We start from the raw sequence: 26822 nt of genomic DNA, 5'->3' as shown, positions 1-26822 counted from the left end.
CTCTGTTACAAGACTTTAGACTTCACCTTATTCAGATATCTGGAAGGCGTCTGCAGAGAGTGATAGTAATAGGACATGGATAAGTCCTTACAAGCTGGTTGGTATTCCTGGAGTGGAATGACAGCTAGTTATTAGTCCCTTAAAGAAAGACTGGAAAGACCAAATAGAAACACTTTCCAAGGCCATGCTTAGATTTTTAATTGTGGCCATCTTCCTGAATCTGTAATTTTTGATGGAACTAGGTATTGTGACTTTTATCTTTTTTTAAAAAAATCATATATATGATAATATTACTGGTACTAATTTTTTCTAGTGGTTTTCAGGGATAATTTTGTCTCAAGGTGGATACCTGGCAATGTCTAAAGACATTTTTTAGGGCTGGTGTTGTGGCGTAGTGTGTGAAGCAGCCACGTAAGACACTGGCATCCCATATGGGCACTAGTTATTCCACTTCCAATCCAGCTCCCTGCAAATGGTCTGGGAAAAGCAGGAGAAGTTGGGCCCCTGCTACCCATATGGGAGACCTGTAAGAAGCTCCTGGCTGCCACCTGGCCCAGCCCCAGCTGTAGCAGCCATCTGGGAAGTGAACCAGGGGCTGGAAGATCTCACTCTCTCCCTCTCTCTCTCTCTCTATGGCTCTGCTCCTCTCTGTATCTCTCACTTTCATATAAATAAATCTTTTTTTTTTTTTTTTTTGACAGAGTGGACAGTGAGAGAGTGAGAGAGAGAGAGAGACAGAGAGAAAAGTCTTCCTTTTTTTTTTGCCGTTGGTTCACCCTCCAATGGCCGCCACGGCCGGCGCATCGCGCTGATCCGAAGCCAGGAGCCAGGTGCCTTTCCTGGTCTCCCATGCGGGTGCAGGGCCCAAGCACTTGGGCCATCCTCCACTGCACTCCCTGGCCATAGCAGAGAGCTGGCCTGGAAGAGGGGCAACCGGGACAGAATCCGGTGCCCTGACCGGGACTAGAACCCGGTGTGCCGGCGCTGCAAGGCGGAGGATTAGCCTATTGAGCCACAGCGCCGTCCCCATAAATCTTTTTTTCAAAAACTTTATTTGAGAGGTAGAGTTACAGAGAGAGGGGAGACAGAGAAAAGTCTTCCATCTGCTGGTTTACTCCCCAAGCTGCTGCAACAGCTGGAGCTGGGCCAATTTGAAGCCAGAAGCCAGGAGCTTCTTCCGGGTCTCCCACATGGGTGCAAGGGCCCAGGCACTTGGGCCATCTTCTACTGCTTTTCCAGGTTAGAAGTAGAGAGCTGGATAGGAAGAGAAGCAGCCGGGATGTGAACTGTTGCCCATATGGGATCCTGGCATGTAGGCGGAGGCTTAGCCTACAATGCCACAGTGCCAGCCCCAAAATAAATAAATCTTTTTAAAAAAAATGACATTTTGGTTGTCACAAATGGAGGGCATTACTGGCATCTTAGGGGTAGAGGCCAGAGAAGCAGCTAAGCCTTTTACAAGGCACAGGACAACCTCTACCCCACCCAAAAAATTACCCAACCCATAATGTGTATAGTGCCAAGGTTGAGAAACTGTTTTTCACCTCAAACAAATTTTATTTTATTTTTTAAAGATTTTCTCATTTTTAGAAAGGTGAAATGATAAAGAAAGGAAGAGAGAGAGAGCGAGAGAGAGCGAGAGAGAGAGAGAGAGATCGTCCATTGGCTGGATCACTTTACAAATGTTTGTAAGCCAGGCTGAAGCCAAGAGCCAGAAACTCCATCCTGGTCTCTCTCTCTTTCTCTCCTTCTTCTCCTTCTTCTCCTTCTTCTCCTTCTTCTCCTTCTTCTTCCTCTTCTTTCTTCTTTCTTCTTTCTTCTTTCTTCTTTCTTCTTTCTTCTTTCTTTCTTTCTTTCTTCTTCTTCTTCTTCTTCTTCTTCTTCTTCTTCTTTTTGAAGATTTATTTATTTAGTTGAAAGAGTTACAGAGAGGTGGGGGAAAGACAGAAGGAGAGAAAAGATCTTTCTTCTACAGATTTACTCCCTAGGTAGCTGCAATGGCTGGGGCTGGGCCAGTTCGAATCCAGGAGCCAGGAGCTTCTTCTGGGTCTCTCATGTGGCTAGCAGGGCCCCAGGCAGTTGGGTCATCTTCTGCTGTTTTTTCCAGGCCATTAGCAGGGAGCAGGATCAGAAGCTAAGCAGCCGGGACTCAAACGGACGTCAGCATCACAGGCAGTGGCTTTACTGGCTATGCCACAACACTGGCCTCCATCCTAGGATCTCACATGGGTAGCAGGAACCTGGGTACTTGGACTGTCTGCTTCCTCCTGCTTGCCTTAGCAGGAAGCTGGATCAGAAACAGAGTAGCCAGTACTGAAACCAGGTCTCTGATACGGGATGTGGATATCCCAAGTGGCAGCTTAACCATCTGCCATATCACCTACCCCCAAATTTTAAAGGGCTTTTGGTTTTTCTTTTGTATGGTTATGCTTTGAGAATTAGAATAGTTTTCCCTTAGGTGGAGGCCAGATTTTAAAATTAGCAAGTAAGAGAGAAATACAGTATTTTCAAAAAAAAAAGTTATTGAAAAATGTTGTTGGTTTCCTGTGAAATTCGACATACTTAGTTTCATTGACACAGTGAGAGGTATATCAAAGTAAGTAATAGCAAATATATGATCAGCAATTTACTCTTTGGCCAGCACTGTGCTTAATAATGTTGTTTTAACTATTCACTCACTTAATCTTAACAAATCTGAGGTAAGACTTACTATTTTCATCTTTCAGATGAGGCAATAAGCCTACCTGAGTTATAGGGCCAGTAGGTGATTTAGAGCTAGGAATCCTACAATCCAGATGCATATTAAATCAATGTGTTATAATTTAAATGGACAACATTTTCCACAAAAAGAAATAAGTATTTAAGGTAATACATATGTTAGTTAGCTCAATATAGCCATTTTACAATGTGTAGATATTTAAAAATATCTTCTTTTACATGATAAATATAATTTTTATTTGTTTAAAAAATTTAAATGAATGGATAGCATTTTTCTTTGGTGGTGCATAAAATAATCATACATATTGTATTTGATGCTATCTTAGATTCAAAAATCCCATATTTATAGGCCTTTTCTAAATCCTGTTTGAAGTTATAGAATTTGTTTTTTCCAAAGCAGTATGTGTTCTTAAATACACAAGCCACCCACACTGGAGATTTTTTTTTCTTGTTGTTAAACTCTATTTTGATCTGATTTTGCCTGTTTTTCGTTATGTTCTTTTAAAGTTTCTTTATGTTAGTATGGGAATGCAGATACAATGAAGTTGTATGTAGTATCTGTAAGTAACAATTTTATTTAAATGAATGTGTCTCTTTTAATTTATTAGGAAGAAAATACTCGTAAAAGAATCCTGTGTCCTTTAGATCCAAAACAGTAAGTATGGATCCAACAAAGGATTTTCTTTGCTGAATAAGGATTTTCTTTGCTGAAATTGTCAATCTTCTTATTTTAAACAATTTTCTCTTTCAATTTAGCACAGTATATGAAGATCAGCTAGCAAAGCATTTGAAAAAATGTAACGCAAGAGAGAAGCCAAAACCTGTAAGTGTTTTTTTTTTTAATTTAACAAGACTGTTGCTTCAAGTCCTAAATTTGGTAAATGCATTTTGAGTGTAGATAGGATATCAGACTATAAATCCTCATATGGTACTAATTTAGAGAATAGAATTTTATGGAACATGAGTGTTCAGAGAATAATTTCACTATTTATTGAAAAATAATTACTTAGTATGTACTAAATTTATTTCAGTAAGATACTACCCTGCTCTTCAAGGAAGTTATTTGAGACTGGTCAATAAACTTATAAATAAGGAATCTTATTCAATAATATCAGTGAGGGATAGGCGTGTGATACTATGATTAAGTCACTGCTTGGGATACCTGCATTGCATTTGAGTGCCTGGTTCAACTCTCAGCTACTCTGCTTGCAATCCAGCTTCCTGCTAATGCACACCTGAGGAGGTAGCAGATGCTGATCCAAGTACTTGGGTCCCTGTCACCCACACAGGAGACCTGGGTGAAGTTCCAGTCTCCTGGGTTCAGCCTGGCCTGGCTTTAGCTATTCCGAGCATTTGTGGAATGAACCAGTGGATAGAAGATCTTTCTTCATCTCTCTGTCTCTGTCTCTCTTTCTTCTGCCTTTCAAATAAAATGAAAATAATAATAATAATAATATCAGTGAAAGAAATAAGCACAATGTGATGAGTGTACATTCTTTTTTTTTTTTCTCCCAAAGATTTTATTATTTGAGAGACAGCATACAGAGACAGGGAGAGAGAGAAAAGTCTTCCATCTGCTGGTTCACTCCCCAAATGGCCACAATGGCCAGAGCTGGGACAATCTGAAACCAAGAACCAGGAGCTTCTTCCAGATCTCCCACATGGGTGCAGGGGCCCAAGCACTTGGACCATCTTCTACTGCTTTCCCAGGCCATAAGCAGAGAGCTGGATTGGAAGAGAAGCATCTGGGACATGAACCAGCGCACATATGGGATACTGGCACCAAAGATAGAGGCTTAGCTTACTATACCACAGTGCCAGCCCAATGAGATCACATTCTTGCATCAAACTGAAAATTAAATGCAGGGTTAAGAAAGGCTTTCCATGGCCGGCGCTGCGGCTCAATAGGCTAATCCTCTGCCTGCGGCGCTGGCACCCCGGTTCTAGTCCTGGTCGGGGTGCCAGATTCTGTCCCGGTTGCTCCTCTTCCAGTCCAGCTCTCTTCTGTGGCCCGGGAGTGCAGTGGAGGATGGCGCAAGTCCTCGGGCCCTGCACCTGCTTGGGAGACCAGGAGGAAGCACCTGGCTCCTGGCTTCAGATTGGCGCAGTACGCCAGCCGCAGCAGCCATTGCGGGGTGAACCAACGGAAAAAGGAAGACCTTTGTCTCTCTCTCACTGTCCACTCTGCCTGTCAAAAAAAAAAAAAAAAAAAAAAGGCTTTCCAGACAGAATGACACGCTGAGTCTTGATTTGGCAAAGAAAAGGAGGAGTCTCAGGTAGATAGGACAATATATATGATTACGGAACTGAATAACCACATGCTTTCAGTAAATCTTAACTGGGTTCTTAAGAACATCAGGAATGATGATGTCAGATTTGCCTCTTAGGAAGTTTTATTTTATAGCAGTTCGGGAGGATAGCTTTGAAGGCTGTTACTGAAGTCTAGGTGAGACTGAATTAAAGAAAATGGAAAGGGTAAGGATAACTGCAGGAATTATTTAGGTAACAGAACTGGTGAAACTTAGTGCCTGATTTGAAATTCGGAGTTGAATATGTGGGTCAGAAATTCAATAAAGAGATTGGGCAGGTAATCAGAATTTGGAATTCAAGTACATAAGTGACACTGATATTAAAGAATAAGCTGCTAATAGGAACAATAGAAAAAGATTGAGAAGCATGGCTGAAGAGGTAGGAAAGAGGAAAAACTAGGAGAGTATGATATATGAGAAGCCAAAAGATGAAAAATTTCAAAAAGGAAAATGATCAACATTATCTGACACCACAGAAGAATCAAGTACAGGTAAGGATGGAAAAGAATCTATCAGATTGGCAGTATGATTGTTAAAGATCAAAGACCTTAGTAAATTGTATATTTAATAGGCTGGGGAGGGTAGAAATCGGTATGGAATGATATATAAAAATTGGTAGATGAGGCAAGAAAAATTACAAGCATAGATTTTTTTAAGAAACTGGGCTATGAGTAGAATTTGTGCTTTTCTTATTGAAGTAAGAGTAAGTAGTGATTGAAGAGGATGATGGTACTATAGTATATTTGAAGATAGAAGTAAAAGTTTAGAATTAGGGTTATTGGGAAAAGGCATTGAGGTACAGCATGTTAAGCTGCCACTTGGGACACCCCAGTGTGCCTGGGATTGAGTCCTGACTCTGCTTCTGATCCAACTTTCTGATAATGTGCATCCTAGGAGCACTGAGTAATGGCTCAATTACCTGGGCCTCTGCCTCCCCCATGGGAGAATTGGTTGGAGTTCCAGGCTCCTGCCTTTGGCCTGGACTAACTTTGACTGATATGGGGATTTGGGGAATGAACCAGCAGATAGAAGATCTATCTTTGTCTCCATGTCTGTCTGTCTGTCTGTCTTTCCCCCTCTGTTCTGCCTTTCAAGTAAGTAAAAATTTAAAAAAAAATAGGTTGTGAAGAATAATTGCTGGGCATCTTTAAAGTTCAGATTGATTTTATAAATAATGAATTTGCACTGGTGCCAGTCCAAATGACTAGGTAATTTTTCATTGGTGGGTTCAACAAGCCAGATACTGTAGTTGATCGACATATTAATAAAGGCATTAGGCTTTGCAAGGGTAGGTATGACAAAAGGACCAGACTGTGAAAGATAATGAAGAGTGGGTATCTAGATTGGATGACCTGAAACGGAAGCCAGAAATTAGCTGAAAAATAGAGATCTTTAAAAGGTAGAATATGATTACGAGGGCCAGTGATATGGCACAGCAGGTTAAAGCACCGGCCTGCAGTGCTTGCATCGCATATGGGCGTGGGTTCAATTCCCAGCTGTTCCACTTCCAATCCAGCTCTCTGCTATGGCCTGGGAAAGCAGTAGAAGATGGCCCAAGTCCATGGGCCCCTGCACCCATGTGGGAGACCCAGAAGAAGCTCCTGGGCTCCTGGCTTCAGATTGGCCCAGCTCCAGCCGTTGTGGCCATTTGGGGAATGAACCAGCAGATGGAAGACCTTTCTCTGTCTCTACCTCTCCCTCTGTAACTCTTTCAAATAAATAAAGTAAATATTTAAGAACAAGAGAATCAAAAGAACATGTTTGGAGCTCTTATTTATAAGGGTGAATTCTCAGCACCTAAAGCAAAATAGGGACCATATTAGGTATTTGTTTAATAATTGTTTAATGAATAAATTAATGGGAGGAAGGGAAAATGACAGGTTTGGAGTGTGGATAAGGAGAAGAATTAGTTTTGAGCTTAATTTTTGTGAGCTTCACCTAATTAACAATGTTGTCATGGTTTTGTTTTTGTTAAGGATTTCTTTATTCAAGATATTAATGCAGGCTTAACAGATGAAACAGAAATACTTGAACAATTAGTAAGTACATTGACAATATTTAATTTTACAAGGTATTTACAAACTTTCCAAGTTGTGAATAAGCAATGTTTCCATTTTTGTTTGGAATATATCCATTTAGAATGCATTTTCCTGTATAATCAGTATGATTTGTGATGGTTAGTTCTTAAGACAACTCATGCCCCATAACAAGCTACAGCATTTCTCAGAGTCCTCTTTGATTCTTGAACCATTCTGACACTAGACTTGTTCTTGACCCTGAGGAGAGTAGGAAAAGTAAAGAAACTTAGTGGTTGGGCATTTCTGATGGAAGCATAGAGAAAAGGTTTTTAGGAAGAAGAGCTTACACTGCCATAGGAACTGCTCAACTTTTAAGCATCTACTCAGTTTTTGGGTTACTAATTCAAACCATTTCTTGTCTACATTATTTAGTTTTATTTTTGGTTATAGGTCCCAATTTCTTCTCTATCTGAAGAGCAGTTGGAAAACTTAATTAAGAAATTGAGGAAAGCAAGTGAAGGTAAGTCTGCCTAAAATTGCAAGTTCACCTATTTTAGAGTAATCAGATGGTGAATGAGTTGACAGTATTCTGGAACCATTGTTCAGAGTTCTACACTTTCATGTTTGGTTGCTTTAGCTGTTGTGTTTATATTTGGCACAGGTTTGAATTCTACACTTAAGCATCATATTATGTCCCATCCAGCATTACATGATGCCCTTAACGACCCTAATAATGGTGATTCTGCAACCAAGCACCTGAAACAGCAGGTATGTTTAGTTCAAATTAACTCTGCTGAAAATAGCCTCTGCTCATTTGTTAAAACCTAACATTCTGTTCTTCCTCTATATAGTTTATTAATGAGATTTTATTTGGTTTATCTTTCATGATATAACATTTTAATTCAAAAATATGTTTAAAATATGTTTTAAAAATTTTGGTATAATATGATTCTGAGTACTGAGTATTAAATATTAAAAACAGCAGAAAAATTTAAAGCCAAATATAAGTTGTCATTGTGAACATACTACCATAGCAGAAAGTACTTGCTGTCTTCCCATTTGAGCCAAATGTGTCTACTCTAGTTTATAAAATAATCTTGTGAAGTGTGCAGGCTTCTATTTTAGGTAACATTGAAAAATTAAAGTTACTTGGTCCAAGAAGATGTTTTGTTGAGTTTGGAGCAGGAAAGGGAAAATTATCTCATTGGGTTGATATTGCCTTAAAAGATGCTGAAAAAGTTCACTTCATCCTTGTAGAAAAGGGGACCACAAGATTCAAGGTAAGTGAAAGTAATGTAAGTGAAGTATTTTTTCTATGTAGAAAAGAGATACAAATATGTCTCTTAAAAATGAAATTACTATTTTGTGTATTTGATAGCTTTTATCAGTTTGGGTTATGTTGGTGATTTTTAGGTAAATTTTTTTACCCCTACATTTTGATAATCCAAGTTCTGAGTTTTTTTGTTTCTTGTTTTAGCTTTATTTTTTTAAGATTCTTTTATTTATTTCAAAGGAAGAAATGCAGAGAGAGAGAGAGAGAAAGATCTTGCATCCACTGGTTCGCTCCCCAAATGGCCACAACAGCCAAGGATTGGGCCAGGCAAAAGGCAGGAGACAGGAGCTTCTTCCGGGTCTCCCACATGGGTACAAGGGCCCAAGTACTGGGCCAACTTCTGCTGCTTTCCTGGACACATTAGCAGGGAGCTGGATCAGAAGTAGAGCAGCCAGAGCCAGAGCTTTAGGTAGTGCTCGTATGGGATGCTGACACTGCAGATGGAGACTTAACCTCTGTGCCACAGTGCCAGACCCCATGATGTGAGTTCTTAGAATTACTTGCAGACACATGAAAATACAACAATACTCTTAAAAGGTAGTGGAAAACAGAATTTAAAAATGTTTATTTTGGTTGATGCAAAAAATTTTGATATTCTTTGTTTGGGGCCGGTGTTGTGATGCAGTGGGTTAAGCCAGTTCTTACAACACTTGCATCCTATCTTGGACGTGTTCCACTTTCTATCCATCTCCCTACTAATGTGTCTAGGAGAGCAGTTGCAGGTGGCCCAACTCCTTGTGCTTCTGCCGCCCACATGAGTTCCAGGTTATAGGCTTTGGCCTAGCAAGCCTTGGCCATTGCACCCATTTGGTGAGTGAACTAGTGAATGGAGGATTTGTTTCTCTCTCTCTGCCTCTCCTTCTATGTCACTCTACCTCTCAAATAAATAAAACAAATATTTAAAAAAATTGAAATCCCTGCATTGTTTTTTCATAATACACATTTTTTGAACTGTTACAAAACTCCTTGTATGTAGAAAGAGCCAAGCTCTAGCTAAGAGTGAAAAATCCTGAGAACTACTTCTCTTGCTACTTAGTGTGATTTATTCAGTAAACATTTATTGAGCATACTGTCAGATACCATGATACTGAATATAAAAATTAAGTAAGACAAGGTCCCTATGCTCATTATATATGTTTAGAAAGGAGAGACAAGCAAATAAATCAATAATTGTAGTAAACTATTAAAATATGAAAAATGCACAGAGTACAGGTTAAGTTCAAAGGAATGAATGACAGGTTTTATTGCAAAGAAAGGATGGAGAATGACGACATAGAAAAGGTGATGCTTGAGCTAGATCTCCTAAAGTGAATTATTATTTGCTACTTAGAGGATTAGAGAAGCATTCTAGGAAGTAAGAACAATGTAACCAAGTGCCTGAAACAACAGGGAAACTTTTCTCTGATAGGAACTCAAATATACTTCAAAAGGTTCCTGGAAAGTGGAATTAAAGTTTATTTTGGCACTAAATAACTTTGAAACCCATGCATAGTTTTTTTTCATAATGAATTTTTTCATGACTTTATTGAAGTATGCTCAGACGTGATGTGAGTAAAGTTCAGCTGTGATGAGACAGGAAAAGGGGACTAACCTGTCAAGGAGTTTGACTCTTTCCTGCTGTGTGCTGGAGATAACAGGAAACAAGGTTTATTTCTTGCCTTCAAGCTTGCATCTAGTGGGGCAGACATTACAGATTTTGGTTCATTATGCTAAGTATGTTTTAATGGTAAGTCCTGATTGCTATGGGAGCATGAAGGTAGAGAACCAACCTCAGTCTAGTATGGGTCATAGGTTTCAGTTGAGAGAAGATTGGAAGGGTATATAATAAGCACTGGTAGTATAAAAAAGGGTTTTTAGAAGTTTATTCTAGCAGCAGTATTAAAGCCATGTCAGAAGAATCTGAGACTTGAGTAGAGAGATAATAACAACATGCTTTTATCAAATAATCCAAGTAAGAAATGGACCAGAGTTAAGGCTATTGTAGTGGAATGGAGAGAAAGGGAAGAGTTTGAGAAATGTTAAGATTTTGAAAGCCACAAGACTTGGTGATTTATTCATTCAGTTATTTTGGGTGGCATTTTTATTGGCAAAATGATTAAATGTTGCTCTTTGAGATAGGAAACAAAGGAGAAGGAAGATGAAAGATGGATTTGGAGAGAAAAGTAATAGTTCAGCTCTGGCCAGTTTGCAATGCAAGTTAAGTTCACAATTGGGTATGTGTCTGATGCTTATCAGGATTCTGGGCCAAAGATGGAGAACTGTGAATCTTAGGTACATGGATATGATGTAGAGCAGTTGTGATCTTTCAGGGAGAAGAGGAAGTGGAGCAAGACAAAAATACTACACAAGGGTGAAAAAGATAATACAGCAACTAATCCATCATCAGATGAATGGATAAAGAAAATGTGTATATATATCCACAATGGGGTATTTATTGTTTAGCTATAAAAAAAGAATGAAATTTTATCATTTGCAGCATAATGGTTAGAACTGGAAGAGATATGTTAAATGAAATAAGCTAGACACAGAAAGACAAATACTGCATGTTCTCCCTTATGTGTGAGAAAGAAAAAAAAGAGTTCTTTGTATTTGTTTCTTCCCATAACAAAGATTAAGTTCTGGATATAATTTTTTAAAATCTGGTAAGTAATCTTAGATAAGCCACTTAACATCTGTGAACCTCATTCTTTATGGGTGAATTGGGAATTTTTAAGGTTAAAGGAAATAATTCTGCATAATAATTGATAAAATATTCAGCCTTATAAAAATATGTGGTAATATTTTGGAGTTTTTTCAAAAAATATATAATCTTAAAATTTTGTATTATGCTTTTTCAGTACTAAAAAATAAGATGAAAATTTGCTCAATTTGGAGAACAAAAACATTTTCATAAAGTTGATGTTCTGTTTGTACAGGTAGATGGTAAACACAGAAAGAAAAACTCAGTATTTGAAAGACTGCAAATTGATATTCAACACTTGTGTCTGAGTAAGTTGCATAACTTTCCGTTGCTCTAACTGTAAATCATAAAAGTTTCTAACTTTGAGGGTTGCTTAGAAATCCAGTCATGCAGAAGACTGCTTCAGGAAAAACAAGGTAAAGTTAATCTATTGTGGTTGTTTGATTTTTTTGTTTGTTTGTTTGTTTTTTTGGACAGGCAGAGTGGACAGTGAGAGAGACAGACAGACAGACAGAGAGAAAGGTCTTCCTTTTCTGTTGGTTCACCCCCCAATGGCTGCTGCGGCTGGTGCACCACGCTGATCCGAAGCCAGGAGCCAGGTGCTTCTCCTGGTCTCCCATGCGGGTGCAGGGCCCAAGGACTTGGGCCATCTTCCACTGCACTCCAGGGCCACAGCTGAGAGCTGGACTGGAAGAGGAGCAACTGGGACAGGACCGGCGCCCCAACTGGGACTAGAACCCCGGGTGCCGGCGCCACAAGCAGAGGATTAGCCTGTTGAGCCAGCCAATCTATTGTTAATAGAATGTTATTTATAGCATTTAAATGTAAATTAAGGGGTTGATGCTGTGCCATATCTGTGGCATAGCGGCCTGCAATTCAGCATCCCATGTGGACGCTGGTTCGAGTTCTGGCTGCTTCACTTCCGATCCAGCTCTCTGCAATGGCCTGAGAAAGCAGTAGAGGATGGCCCAGGTCCTTGGGCCCCTGCACCCATGTGGAAGACCCAGAAGAAGCTCCTGGCTCCTGGCTTCGGATTGGCACTGCTCCAGTCATTGTGGCCAATTGGGGAGTGAACCGGCGGATGGATGACTGCTCTCCCTCTCTCTGTGCCTCTCCTTCTCTCTCTGTGTAACTCTGACTTTCAAATAAATAAATAAATCTTTTTTAAAAAATGTAAATTGAATTAGGTTTTAAATTTTTAAACATTGTTTCTCAGTGTCAACTGAATGTTACATTAGGCTAGAATTTAGGTTTCTATAATATGTCCTATGTTGCTTCTTTGTCCTGTTTAATTTTGGATCTGTTCATAAATAAACTATCCTGCTGCCTTTAGTTAATATGACTTTGCTTTAGCCATTGTAAGAAATAAGATGGTTCTCTGCCTAACTACTATGTAAAAAATGCCTTCTAGAATTTTAAATTATATCCAAGAAAGTAATCACAATGATACTCACATTCCATACACCTATATTCTCTCTCCCCATCCTGTGCTTCCCTCTTCTCTCTTCTCTCCTCCCCTTCCTCTCCTCTCTTAAACATTCTTTTTAGTGCCCTTTCTAAATCTTTTCTGTAGTTTTTTATGTTAAACAGAAAATAATGCAAACTTATCCCAGCAAGCTCTTCCTTCCACTCATTGTTAGCCAGCCTTGAAAAGTACCTCAGCACATGAATACATCACTGTAGTTTGAATTATTTGACTGAATGTATTACTTTTCTGATGGCATAAACTCCAAAAATAAATTTCTGTGCTGTATGTTTAATTCCATAAAAGGACAATTTTTTTGTCTGAGTCTATTTCAGTCCTAAAGCTCAAAGATTCTAATCAATTCTGCTTTTAAGAGCACTGTGTTATAATACTTTATCTAACAAGACAGATTACTTAATTCTCATTTCCTTTTATTTCAGACAAAATTCCTGTGCTGAGGGAAGGAAAACTACCTGTGGTAGGAATTGGAAAGCATCTGTGTGGAGTGGCAACAGGTATGTAAATATATTCATGATGCTTAAGTTATCTTAAAATTTAGCTTAACACAGCCCAAGCCATTTCAGTAGCTTCTTTTGAATGGTATGGATTTCTTATGTTTATAACTCATTTATCTTCCTGAAAAGGGTTTCATCAAATATGGATTTTTCCTACTTATCTGCTCATTTTGGACATTTTGCAAGATGACTTAAGAGTTCTTTATGTAAATACTGTGTCATATGAGACCTTAGAATACTTTATTTTTAGACTTTTTTAGAGATTTATTTATTTATTTGAAAGGCAGAGTTAGAGAGACAGGGAGCAACTCCCCAAAAGGCCACAATGACTGGGGCTGTGCCAGCCAGGAGCCAGGAGCCTCCTCTGGGTTTCCCACGTGGGTGCAGGGCTCCTAAGACTTGGGCCGACCTCTGCTCTCCCAGGAGCATTAGCAGGGACTTGGATTGAAAGTGGAGCAGCTGGGACTCAAACTGGCACCCATATGGGATTCTGATACTCAGGCTATAGCTTTAACCCACTGCGCTACAGCACCAACTCCAACCTCAGAATTCTTTGGGTTATGTTTCAACAAAAAAGGAAATGAATCACTTATGATTCCATCCCAGGAGGTTTTTTAGAGAAGATGCTTGGGAAGAACTCTGAAACCTCTCTCACTAGAAGATTACAGTGTTTTAGGATTCTGAGCAAAAAGAAAAAAAATTTTAGACCAAAAAATCTAAGATGTCTGCTCCTTCTCTTCATCAGCTTGATAAAGTGGAAACAGTCCAGCCTTTGGCTCTGATGGATAATAATAACAAATTATTCCGGGGCCAGCGCAGGGTGCAGTGGGTTAATGCCCTAGCCTGAAGCGCTGGCATCCCATATGGGTGCCGGTTCGAGACCCAGCTGCTCCACTTCTGATCCAGCTCTCTGCTATGGCTTGGGAAAGCAGTAGAAAATGGGTCAAGTCCTCCTGGCTTCGGATCAGCGCAGTTCTGGCCATTGCTGCCAGCTGGGAAATGAACCATCAGATGGAAGACCTCTTTCTCTCTCTTTCTCTCTGAACCAACGGAAGGAGGACCTTTCTCTCTGTCTCTGTCTCTGTCTCTGTCTATAGCTCTACCTGTCAAATAAAGAAAAAAAGAAAAAGCCATGTGAAGTAAACCAGTTCCATCTTGGATGGAAGGAAAACCTACTCCTTTGACTCCTCCCATCAGAGACCACATTTCATGTCCCACACACTTTTTGTTGTTTCACTCTGAATTCTTCCTTCATCTCTGCTGCAATTGCTACCCTTCTTGAAATTCTCTTTTGTTGCATTCTTCTCTCTTGTTCTTCCCCTACAGTTGTGCCCCTTTTTTTTTTTTGGTTTCTTTCATGTTCTCTACTACCTGTCATTTACATATTAATATTCACATCTATCTGCTATAACCTAATATGTCTTTCCCTCTCCTTATACTCTTCAGTAGCTCCCAGTGACCTACAGGATGAAGTCTAAGCCCTTAAACTTGACCTCATAGCTTCAGTCTGGGTTCTTCTTTCCTATCACTATTTCCTGCTTCCAGATTTACTGTTCAGCAATATCAAATCCTGTGTATTTTTTCACACACCAAACTGTTTCTGCTATACCTGGGATTTGGATTCCACTGTCACCCAAACCAACAAAAATGTCTCCTTCAGCTCAGTTGTCACCACTTTCAGGGAGCCACCCTAAATATACATCTGGTTAATGTTACCATAAAATTTTGCATATATTTACCTTATTGTTTTTAATGATTTGTTTATATGTCTTATTCTTCCATAATGCTGTGAAGTTTTTGAGCTTAGAGCATCTGATATAATACTTAGTATATAACAAAAATTCAGTAAATGAATGAATGATTTACTTGGCTAATAATTTGCTGTGTTTTCTTGTCCACTTTAGGTATGTGGCTTTGTCTGTTAAGTTCTCTAGAAAGGACAGGTTGAGATAGATTACTAATAAAGCTTCTTCTAATTCTGAAATCACTTAATTCTTTTAATAATTTTCTGGTTATTTGTATTTCTGAAAATCATACATACAAGTCAAATATGAGTAAAGTAGTGACTGGATATATATATAGTAATAATATTTATGAAAAATAGATAAACTATTCATGCTTCAAGTAACAGATTCCCAATGTTTGTTTACTGAAATTTGTATACTACTGTTCAGTAGTAAAATATCAGATCATTTAACATTCAATTGTGACATTTTAAATTATGAAGTTTAAAAAATATATATCTGTTCTTGATAGATAAGACAAAACTAATCAGAAAATATGGGTCTTCTTGTGTACAAGTGTATTTGTGGTCTTTCTAAAATTATCAATGTTAGAGTTTTCAATGGAAAATAGCCACAGTCATCAAAAGTCCAGTAGTTTTAGTTTTAAAGTGAACTAAAAATTTTTCATTTGAATATGACTGTATCTACCTCTGTGTATGTATGAATATTGCATCCTCAGTGCTTTGCACATGAAAGGCATTCAGTAAGTATTTGCTGAATGAATGCGTAAATATAGAAGGCTGCTGAGTGAGCCCTACTTTCCAAATTCTTTTTTATTTATTTATTTATTTATTTATTTATTTATTTATTTTGTCAGGTAGAGTTAGACAGTGAAAGAGAGAGACAGAAAGAGAGAGACAGAGAGAAAGGTCTTCCTTCCGTTGGTTCACTCCCCTAATGGCCATCACAGCCAGCGCTGTGCTGATCCGAAGCCAGGAGCCGAGTTCTTCCTCCCAGTCTCCCATGCGGGTGCAGGGCCCAAGCACTTGGGCCATCCTTCGCTGCCCTCCTGGGCCACAGCAGAGAGCTGGACTGGAAGAGGAGCAACCGGGACTAGAACCCGGGGTGCCGGTGCCGCGGCAAGATTAGCCAAGTAAGTCACGGCACCGGCTCCTACTTTCCAAATTCTACACCTTTGCTCAACTCATCAGTTACCTTTCACTATAAACATCTTACATTTCAAGATAGTGTCCTGATCCAGCATCAGTATGCTGAGCAGAGCTGCCTTTCATTATTTCTTTCTTTGTGTTTTTTAAGCTCAAAACTTCCCTAGAATTTTAGTATAGGCAAATAGATTTTTCTATGCAAGTTATTTCCTTAGGTAAGTTAGGAGCAATGAGAGACAATTCAAGTTGATGGACTAAAAGTTTTTCAAATTGTAGCTCTTAAAGGAGGTGGGCTTTATGCAGAATAAATCATCAGAGAAATTGAGAAGATACTGTCTTACTAAGAAAAGAGGAAATTTGAAGGAAATTTGATAATTCATGGTATAATTATTAGCAGTATAAAGCTAAATCAGTTTTTGATGGTTTTGTTTTTGGGTTTTTAAAAAACATACTGCTTAATGAATGTAAAATATGTTTATTTTTAAAGATGATATGGTTGGGGGGCACATAATTGTATTTGCAGATCTTGCATTACGATGTTTGATTGAAACCTATGCTGCCAGTTGTGAGGAAAGAAATGAAGAGCCTTTAGCCAAACGCATAAAGAATGATAAAACAGAAAAAGAAATTAACACTTTGGCCAAGGAAAGAAATGAAAATATTGTTCCAGAGAAGTGGACCCCTGTGGCTGGCATTGTTATTGCACTCTGTTGTCACCACAGGTGTGATTGGAGACATTATGTGGGCAAAGAATATTTCAGGACTTTAGGCCTGGGAGCAGTGGAATTCCACTATTTCCAGCGAATGAGTAGCTGGGCGACTTGTGGGATGCGGAAGACATCTTTGGAAACCTCAACTATGACCACACAGCCAAAGGGTAATCAGAAAGATGATGAAGAGCATGATGATGGAGGATACAGGATCACGGATGACAGTGCTGATAGTTTGCCTGGGTAAGTGACTGCTTTTGTTATGGACAATACTAATGAAATGATAGTAATCCATAAATAATTCTTTATTGCTGTACAGTGGTTCTAGTTTCCCCTTGTTTGAGGGGGATACATTCCAAGACCCCCAGTTGGTGGTACCTTGGGTAGTACCAAATGATACATATATACTGTGATACCTCAGCAGTCAATCCGATAAACAAGGTGACTACTAAGTGACTATTGGCCAGGTAGCATATAGAATATAGATAAAATGGACAAAGGGATGATTATATTCTGGGTAGCAAGGAATAGGACTGTGCAAGATGTCATTGTACTAATAATGACATGCAATTTAGAACTAGGAATTATTTATTTCTGGAATTTTCCATGTAATATTTTTAGATCATGGTTGGCCACAGGTAACTGAAACTGCAGAACGTGAAACCATGAACAAGGGGAGACTCTCTGTAGATGACTTAACAACAATTTATTCATGAAATATATTTTACAGTCTAATTTTAGAATTTACACACATTTTTATAATGTTCACAAGTAAAACGTGCCTTGGAAGCATGATGCATAGCACCTAGTACATTGTCTCAATAAGTAGAACTAAAATAACTTCTACAAAACTTTAATAATAATGTTTTATGTATGTTTATTCAATTTAGGCTTCTTACTGTTGAAGAAAAGAAGAAAATAGGGCACCTCTGTAAATTGCTGATTGATCAAGGCCGAGTCAAGTATTTGCAGCAGAAAGGATTCAGTTCTGCTTTACAGTACTATACAGATCCACTGGTGTCTTTGGAAAATGTGTTGTTAACCGCTTTACCAAACCATTCATCGCCAGAAACAACTGCTTAATGGAAAAGAAATTTGAACAGCAGCTGTCTTCCACGAAAAAGGGATTTTTTTTAATTATATTTTTATACTCATCACAATACAGGTGTAATTTAAATAACAAATAATATGAACTTTCATAAATTCTGTGGCCTCATTAAACTTTGGTAATAGCTTTGTTTTTTACTTCAGAAGAAGCCCAAACATTAGGAAATTCACCAAGTTCCCAAAGTAATCTTCTTTAGCAGATCATCCTGAATTAGATTATTCAGCTGGTAAATTCGTCAAACATTTGACTTGATTATCTGAAATACACATAACACATTGAAACATAATTGGAGTATTATCTTTCTGTTTGCATTCATTTTAAAAATTTATTTTCCCTTGGATTTATTTAATATTAATTTCTCAATTAATGATCAGTTGTCAATTTGTATTGAGGGCCAATCTGAGAATTTGGCTTATGTGAGGATTTTTTCCATGCCCATCTGGAAAGAATAATCAATTGTGATTTTCTCAAATGCAAATTCAGAGCTGTTCACAGTAAAATTTCCTTTATATTTCTAAAGCCATACCTGCATTTATATATTATCAGGATTTGTCCATGACAAACTCCAAAACTGAAGAGAGATTTTCAAGAAAAAAAACTATTTGATTTCATTCCTGTGTTAGCTAGAACTTCTATAAAGATACTTGTAAGAATAATATAAAATTTAATTTGAAATTTGCAAATAGCTTCTGAAGTTATTAGCTATCTTGTTATTTTTTATCAGGTGTGTTTTTTTAATATATGTAAGGAATAACAGTAATTCTCTCCTGTTGGAGAAAAGAATTTGGGATAAAGTAGAAATTAGATAATGAAACCAAAAATGTACTCACATTTAGGTCTTATTTAATTCACAAATAGTTTCTGCACACAAGCAAATATTAAACCAAACATATTGGTAGGGCTGTTATTCTCTTCTACATTATCCTTGACTTTTTTTCCTGCCTTGATTTCTAAAAACTGCCTTAATTATTGGTACATTTGCTAAGACAAAGGTCCAAAATGATACTTTTGGATACTATAATGACATCCTGAGTTAACCATTTTGATCTTGAAGGTCTGTGATTACATGGCTTAAAAGTAAAGAAGCCTAGCCCATTTTTAATTTGTCTTTAGCTTCCTCTGAAAATAGAGATGATAACAATAAAACCTACCTCATAAGGTGGTTATAAGCTAAAAGGGAGATATAACAAAGTAAAATGCTTAGAACAGTTCAAAGCACAAAGTACTTAGTAAATAATAACTAGTAGTAGTAATTCATGACTTCAATAATATAATGAGCAGGCTTTGGGTTTATGATCTCTTAAGTTGTTAATGCTTTTTCTCTTGTTACAAGTTTCATGTCAAATATTACTAAAAATAAGACAATTTGTTATTTTTTAAATGAGTTATTCATGCCTCCCAATCAAGAACATAAATAATGACAATACATCATTCAGTAATCACCGTTCTTTTTCTGCGTCAGGCAATGCTGATTTCTGTCATAAACTTTGTTATAATTCAATAATTTATGCCCAGAAATAAAGGATATTCTGTGGCAGGCATAATCCTGGTTATTTATTTATTTATTCGTTTATTTAGAACAATTTATTTATTTGAAAGGTGGAGTTAAAGAGAGAGAAACAGAGACAGAGCTTCCATCTGCTGGTTCCCTCCCCAAATGGCCGCTACAGCCAAGGCTGAGCCAAGCCAAAGCCAGAAGCTGGAATACCATCCAGGTCTCCCATATGAGTGGCAGTGGGCCATCCTCTGCTGCTTTCACAAGCACATTAGGAGGAAGCTGGATCAGAAGTGGACCCAGGGCTCATATGTGATGCCAGTATTGCAGGTGGCTGCTTAACCCACTTCACAACTCCAGCCTTGGTAGCATTTCATAAATCATACATACATACCCAAGAGTTATTCTAATACAGTCCTGTGACCCATTTATCTTAATATTCTGATGATGGTACAAATTACTTATGAGATGATAAACTTGTCCTTCAGATATCAGTCTTACATATTGAGATTATTTTTTCAAACCTTGCTTATTTTCATGTATCACAAGAAAGTGACTATGTGGGGTATGTTTCTTGACCTGAAAGATCTGCAGGTTCAGCAAAGCCCTTGAACTTTACATTTGCCTACACAATTACTGCTTCTTGCATGGCCCACAGGAGCATTAAACTTACTGTTAAAGCTGAAGCTCAGGACATGCTCATGGTCCAGCAGTTAAGTTGGCCACTTGAGACACCTGCATACAGTTTGAGATTGCCTAGTTGGAGTCTCTGCTACTCTGTTTCTAGTCCAGTTTTTCTGTTAAATGTGCATGTGGGAGGCAGCACATGATGACTCAAGTATTTGAGTTCCTGCCACTGATGGGGGAGACCCCAGTGGAATTCCAGGCTCCTGGTTTCCACCTAGGCAAGTCCTGGAAGTGACCTGGCAGCTAGAAGATCTCTCTTTTTCTCTGTTTCTTGCCTTTCAAATAAAATAAAAATTTAAAAACTTGAACTTGGGGCTGGTGGTGTGGCCTAGTGGGTGAAGCCATGGCCTGTAACACTGACATCCCATAAGTACCTGGTCAAATCCCAGCTGCTCTATTTCTGATCCAGCTCCCTGGTAATGGCCTGGGGAAAACAGCAGACAATGGCTGAAGTGCTTGGGCCCGTGCTGTCCATATAGAAGACCTGGAAGAAGCTCCAGGCTCCCAGCTCCAGGTTCCCGGCTCCTGGGTTTGGCCTGCCCTAGCCCCAGCCATTGCAGCCATCTGGAGAATAAACTTATGGATGGAGGCCCTCTCTCTGTTTCTCCCTCTCTCTAACTCTTGAATACATAAATTCTTTTAAAGAAGAAATGAACTCAAGAAGTAAGGCCCTAAACTTCCCCCTTTTCTCATTTTTAGTTACCTATTCTGCCTCCTGTCTTCATATGTTTATTCTCTGCTTTCCAAAACTAGGCCCCAACCTATTACTATACTTACCTTTCTCCCGCTGGTCCTCCATGCTGTTACTTTCATAACCTCGCTACAGTAGATGTAATCACGATTTCCTAAGTGTACTCCACTGGATATTGGTAAAAATGATTTAAAACTGTTATTGTCCTGGTTATATTCATTTGTCAAAGTAGTTGTTGCATTCAGTTGAACTAAAGTCTACCTTTTAAGTTCTAAATTATGAGACATTTGTTGATTGAAATCTGTGTTCTCAGTTCTCATTCATAAAATTTTTGCTATTTATAGATTGTAGAAAAAGGAAATGGCAAGGAAGGACAGTTTGTGGTCAGTCTGACATGTATGGCAAGCTAGTGGAATGAGGTAGTGAAGTTTTAGAAGACCCATGACTTCATTGGCTTGGTTGTGCTTCTAGTGCCTGGCCAAATAATTTATTTCCTGACTTCACTTGAAAGCCTTTAAGTATCCCTACAACCGCTCTCTACAAGCGCTTACCAGAATTAGGAACAGAGTTGAATTTCACTTTTTACTTTCCACAGTGTTGGGCAAGAGGTCCAGGATTTGACAGAAAGGGCAAGATGGAGTGACAAATCCATATGGGAATTAATATAAAATGAGTTAATTATATACACATTCCTCTACCAAAAAAGCATATTTAATGAGTGTTACATACAAATCTCCTACCTGCTCTTCGTGATTCCTGTATGTACAAGTGCATAAACTGTAGGCCAAATAATTCCCGTTCCTCCTCTTCATCTTCGCTTTTACTGGGGGGAAGTGTTACTTCCAGTTGCAGTGGGTTGTCTCTGAAGTTGACAAACCTAGTAGTTCACCAAAAAGCAGTATTTTTATAAATGCCACAGAAGTGTACATTTATTTCCCTAGAGAAAGCAAATGATAATATACTAAATTACTTTTTATACTGCTTCCATACCTAAGCATCTGTCTTCATAGGGAATAAAAATACTAGCCTTAGACAAATTATTTTCAAAGTCTATAAAATCAACTCTTAGTTCATAAGCAGTATTTAATGTTTACCCTGTAAGCAATTTTAGTGCATCTTTTATAGATAATGCCATGAACTTAGTTTCTTCATATTTGTTAGACTTGGGTCTTATTCATCATTTTGACTTCACTAGTACCAGGCTAGTAAAGGCTGAATATTTTGTTGTGGAAGTTTTGGGTTTTAATGTGTGCCTTATCTTTTGGAAGGAAAGCACTTCAGGGAGTTCAAGTAATTAAAAAATCCTTACCTACTTTCTGTTGGTAACAAAGTTGTTTTTGTCCCTTTGTAGTTATGTTAGAGTAAAATCACTATGCTTATACTTTGGGATTTTGTATTATGAATAATATTTATTAACAGTCTAAAGATAATTTTCATAAAAATGTTAACAGAGGACATCTTTAAACTGATAAATCTTAGTACTGCTTTAGTTACAAGGATTCTCTCTCAATTAGGACAGCATTATATGAATCCTGTTCATCAAGTTACAGAATTTCAACATTGGAAAAGAAATTTTTTTTTTTTTTTTTTGACAGGCAGAGTGGACAGTGAGAGAGAGAGACAGAGAGAAAGGTCTTCCTTTGCCGTTGGTTCACCCTCCAATGGCTGCCGCGGCCCGCGCGCTGCGGCCGGCGCACTGCTCTGATCCGATGGCAGGAGCCAGGTACTTATCCTGGTCTCCCATGGGGTGCAGGGCCCAAGCACCTGGGCCATCCTCCACTGCACTCCCTGGCCACAGCAGAGAGCTGGCCTGGAAGAGGGGCAACCGGGACAGAATCCGGTGCCCCGACCGGGACTAGAACCCGGTGTGCCAGCGCCGCAAGGCGGAGGATTAGCCTAGTGAGCCGTGGTGCCGGCCAGAAAAGAAATTTTTTTAATGTATCCATTCATATGAATGAAGATCCACATTTATTGGTAAAAATATCTACATTACTTTGTTCCATGGCCAGAAAGGAACATGTTTTACGTGCACAAACCTCAGACTTGTCATTGCTTCCATACATACTGGAATATCTTGCAGTTTGTTGTTGCTGAGAACCAGAGTACCGAGATTTTTCAGATTGCTGATTGTTTCTGGCAAGCATGTTATTTCATTCCGTTGCAGCCATAATGTATGTAGATTTTGCATTCTGAAGAATTAAAAGAGGTTTCTGCAACTAGTTACACATACTATGAAAATCCTGGTTCTTATTACCTTAAGAAACAAAGAAATGTCATCTTCTACAACATCCCCTTTAATCAGCATACGTATTGAGTTAGTTGTCACTTTATCTGATAATTAGAGAAACTACACCTGAAACTAAACCTCCACAGTATAGTTCTCATTGTGGTGATGGTAGAATTAAATTAGCACATTCTAGAATTCGCTATGGTAGGATTTCTTAAAAAAAAACTGTTTTAAGGGGCTAGCACTGTGGCATAGTAGATATAGTCACCACCTACAGTGCTGGCATCCCATTTGGGCACCAATTGGAGTCCCAGCTGCTCTACTTCCAATCCAGCTCTCTGTTATGGCCTGGAAAAGCAGTAGAAGAGGGCCCACGTGCTTGGGTCCCTGCATCCAGGTGGGAGACCCCAAAGAGGCTCCTGGCTTCGGATCAGCCTAGCTCTGGCCATTGCAGCCATTTGGGGAGTGAACCAGTGGAAGGAAGACTCACACTCATTCTCTCTCTGTAACTCTGCCCTTAAGATAAATAAATAAATCTTTTAAAAAATCTTTTAAAAAAGATTTATTTATTTATTTGAAAGAGTTACACAGAGAGAGAAGGAGAGGCAGAGAGAGAAAGAGGTCTTCCATCTGCTGGTTCACTCCCCAGATGTGCACAATGGCTGGAGGGAGCTATGCCAATCTGAAGCCAGGAGCTTCTTCTGGGTCTCCCACACAGGTGCAGGAGCCCAAGGACTTGGGCCATCTTCTACTGCTTTCCCAGGCCATAGCAGAGAGCTGGATCGGAAATAGAGCAGCCAGGTCTTGAACTAGTGCCCATATGGGATGCCGGTGCTTCAGGCCAGGGCTTTAACCCGCTGTGCCACAGCGTCGGCCACAATTAAAAAAACTTAAATATTCATCTGAGTTAGTTTCTTACGTTAAAAATCAGAAATAGGCCGGCGCCGCGGCTCACTAGGCTAATCCTCCGCCTAGCGGCGCCGGCACACCGGGTTCTAGTCCCGGTCGGGGCGCCGGATTCTGTCCCGGTTGCCCCTCTTCCAGGCCAGCCCTCTGCTGTGGCCAGGGAGTGCAGTGGAGGATGGCCCAGGTGCTTGGGCCCTGCACCCCATGGGAGACCAGGAAAAGCACCTGGCTCCTGGCTCCTGCCATCGGATCAGCGCAGTGCGCTGGCCGCAGCGCGCCGGCCGCGGCGGCCATTGGAGGGTGAACCAACGGCAAAGGAAGATCTTTCTCTCTGTCTCTCTCTCTCACTGTCCACTCTGCCTGTCAAAAAAAAAAAAAAATCAGAAATAATAAATATGCCCATTTAGGGCAAGGCACTCAACATGATGACTAACAGCATGGACTCTGGCTGGGCTAATTGCCAATATGCAAACTTCAGCTTGCCCGCTTAAAACTGTGACCTTGGACAATTTAGCTACATCTCTGTAAGTTTCTTCATCAGTTTGTAAAGTTCATAATGTTATTGTTATGGCAATGTTGTTGTTCTGGCATATTCTTGTTCATTTCTTGAAGTCAGCCAGTTTTTCCTCTCCAAAATGCATTTACTTGGAATAAGTAATAATAAGTTTCTGTTGAAACAGCATATTTAGAACTAAATGGATCTACTGTGATTGATTATGCATGGGAGCCCTGTTGTTTAGTTTGTTCTCATTTTTCAGGGTTTTTTTTTTTTTTTTCAGGCAGAGTGGACAGTGAGAGAGAGAGAGACAGAGAGAAAGGTCTTCCTTTTGCCGTTGGTTCACCCTCCAATGGCCGCCGCGGTCGGTGCGCTGCGGCCAGCGCATCACGCTGATCTGATGGCAGGAGCCAGGTACTTATCCTGGTCTCCCCTGGGGTGCAGGGCCCAAGTACTTGGGCCATCCTCCACTGCACTCCCTGGCCACAGCAGAGAGCTGGCCTGGAAGAGGGGCAACCGGGACAGAATCCGGTGCCCCGACCGGGACTAGAACCCGGTGTGCCGGTGCCACAAGGCGGAGGATTAGCCTAGTGAGCCGCGGCGCCGACTTGTTCTCATTTTTCATAGATAGTTTCAAGAAGTTCCTTGTAGCATAAAAAGGTACTTACTTTACCTTTCTATAGTATTAGGAAGTTGTTCAAGTCTGTTGCTTCCCATGTCCAGCCACTCAAGAGCAGGCATGTTCAGCACGGCAGGAGGGATTGTAGTAAAGTGGTTCATACTCAAATCAAGGTGAGTAAGTTTTAACAGATTGCTGAGCTGAAGAGGAAAACAGGTCTTTCTAAGTGAATGTTCACAATGTAAGCTACTAGAAAATCACATTGGTAAAGAAGATATTTCACATCCAGGAATGTTCAGATTACCCTAGGGCTTTATTTAGTAATAGTCCCTCACCACCACCACCCCGCCCCCCAAAAAAAACCCTCCAGTGAAATGAAAAATTTGTCAAAATTTCATCTATTTAGAGAAAATGTATTTTCAAAATAACCAAGCTCCAGGCTTTACAAAACCTGTGTGACAAAAGGCTTTCTTTTTCTCCAAGAGTAAGCATCTAGTGGTTGAGAATTGTATTGGGAAACTCCAGTTTAAAAATAATAGTTATTTGTATTGAATTAAGAACAAACTGCCCCTAAAAAAGCCTGCAGAGCATTCAAGAGAAACACCTACTGAGACCCATCTGAGGTGTGTCTGGACAAAGTTATTGATCTTACCCACCAGGACAATTTGACTTGGGTGATGTGTACATAGGATCTGTTTCATCTTAGCCATCTGGAGCAACTTTATGCAACCCGTTCTTTTACCCTCCTTATTTATTCCAAGAAATTCCTTCTTAAAATGAATCAGTTCCATCTTTTCAGTTTACCTTGTCCCTGAACATGTTTATAACCAATCATGGTCTAAAGAAAGTAATATCGGGACTGGCATTGTGCTGTAGTAGGTAAAGCTGCTGGCTGCTATGCCAGCACCCCATATGGGTGCGGTTTGTGTCCTGGCTGCTCCACTTCTGATTCATCTCCCTGATAACGGCCTTAGAAAAGCAGCAGAAGATGGCCCAAATGTTTGGGCCCCTGCCACCCAGGTGGGAAACTGGATGAGGCTCCTGGCTCTTAGCTTCAGCCTAGACCAGCTCCAGCTGTTGTGGCCATTTGAGGACTGAACAAGTGGGTAAAGGATGTTTCTCTATATATAATCTCTGTAGCTCTGACTTTAAAATAAACAAAAAAGCCTTGAAAGAAAGAGGAAGAAAGATGAAAAAGAGAAGAAAATACCTGTGAGCAATTGCCTTCAACTTACCTAAAGCCCATCTTTCCAGGCCAAGCCAGTGTATATTCCTTATGGAATGACAAATAGAATTTACTGTCATTGAACAGATAAATCTGACTGGAATTTGGACACTTTGGAACACTTCCCAAGGCTCATAAAAGTCACTAAGCTTGTGTTTCCCAGCCTAGGTCACTCACATCCTGCCCTGAATAAGCTATTAATTTTCCAAAGAGTCTGTTTATTCCTATTGACAGAATCTTAGTGTCTGACAATTTATATACGTCATCTCTGTCATCAGCTCTACCAGTTGTTAATTGTTTTCTAAACGAAGAAAGCCATCAAGATTAGAACAGCAGAGTAAGATGGTAGCTGAGTAAGACACTCAAGTGATCTCTGTCCAGAGAGACACAAATCTGAAGAATTATGCATACACCAAGTTGCCTTTGCAAGAGCCTTGGAAGCCAAGTGAGAAATCACAGTGCCTGTTTTTAGTACAATAAGAAAAGACATTGAATAAAGCAGAAAAGAAAGTTGCCCACTTCACCTATCTCCCGGTTCCAAGAAGCACAGCATGATAGACATCTCGCCTCCCTCTTGGGAGAGGGAGAGGGAATTAAATCCAGACCTTAGACTTGAATCTAGCACCAACACTACCATGAGAATACCTACAGACTTAGGTTTTTTATTTTTAAAGATTTATTTATTCAAAATGCTCAGTTACAGAGATAGAAGGAGAGATAAAGAGAGATC

At 39.5% G+C, this 26822-nt stretch overlaps 2 protein-coding genes across 7 annotated transcripts in view; one reads left to right on the top strand and one right to left on the bottom strand.

Moving 5' to 3' along the window:
* The window catches only part of TRMT13 (tRNA methyltransferase 13), a 30570-nt gene that overhangs the window by 1133 nt on the left and 2615 nt on the right, over positions 1-26822 (top strand). The window contains exons 2-11 of one of the 5 annotated variants that reach the window (XR_011390552.2): positions 3327-3373; positions 3475-3541; positions 7004-7066; positions 7496-7565; positions 7707-7813; positions 8158-8325; positions 11294-11366; positions 12964-13038; positions 16651-16881; positions 17529-17859. Coding sequence is in view for 3 of the 5 variants with exons in the window: in XM_002715836.6 (XP_002715882.2) it covers positions 3327-3373; positions 3475-3541; positions 7004-7066; positions 7496-7565; positions 7707-7813; positions 8158-8325; positions 11294-11366; positions 12964-13038; positions 16452-16881; positions 17529-17721 (1293 nt within the window). In the remaining 2 variants the exon portion in view is untranslated. Of the gene's footprint in view, positions 1-3326; positions 3374-3474; positions 3542-7003; positions 7067-7495; positions 7566-7706; positions 7814-8157; positions 8326-11293; positions 11367-12963; positions 13039-16451; positions 16882-17528; positions 17860-26822 lie in introns of those variants that run through there. The other 4 variants (XM_002715836.6, XR_016210869.1, XM_008264827.5 and 1 more) reach the window with 4 other exon arrangements.
* LRRC39 (leucine rich repeat containing 39) overlaps positions 17324-26822 on the bottom strand; it is a 30292-nt gene continuing 20793 nt past the window's right edge. For both annotated transcript variants that reach the window (XM_002715469.6, XM_089300299.1), the window contains exons 6-9: positions 24922-25067; positions 22656-22808; positions 21360-21496; positions 17324-18002 (exon numbers count right to left, since the gene is read on the bottom strand). In XM_002715469.6, the coding sequence (XP_002715515.2) occupies positions 17962-18002; positions 21360-21496; positions 22656-22808; positions 24922-25067 (477 nt within the window). In that variant the 3' untranslated portion in view covers positions 17324-17961. The remainder of the gene's footprint in view (positions 18003-21359; positions 21497-22655; positions 22809-24921; positions 25068-26822) is intronic.

This window comes from Oryctolagus cuniculus, chromosome 7 (assembly GCF_051225735.1).
Source record: "Oryctolagus cuniculus isolate XC-2025 breed Fujian yellow rabbit chromosome 7, ASM5122573v1, whole genome shotgun sequence".
NCBI classification, from domain to species: domain Eukaryota; kingdom Metazoa; phylum Chordata; class Mammalia; order Lagomorpha; family Leporidae; genus Oryctolagus; species Oryctolagus cuniculus.
Note: the sequence above shows the minus strand (reverse complement) of the source record. Positions and strands in the feature narration are given on the sequence as shown.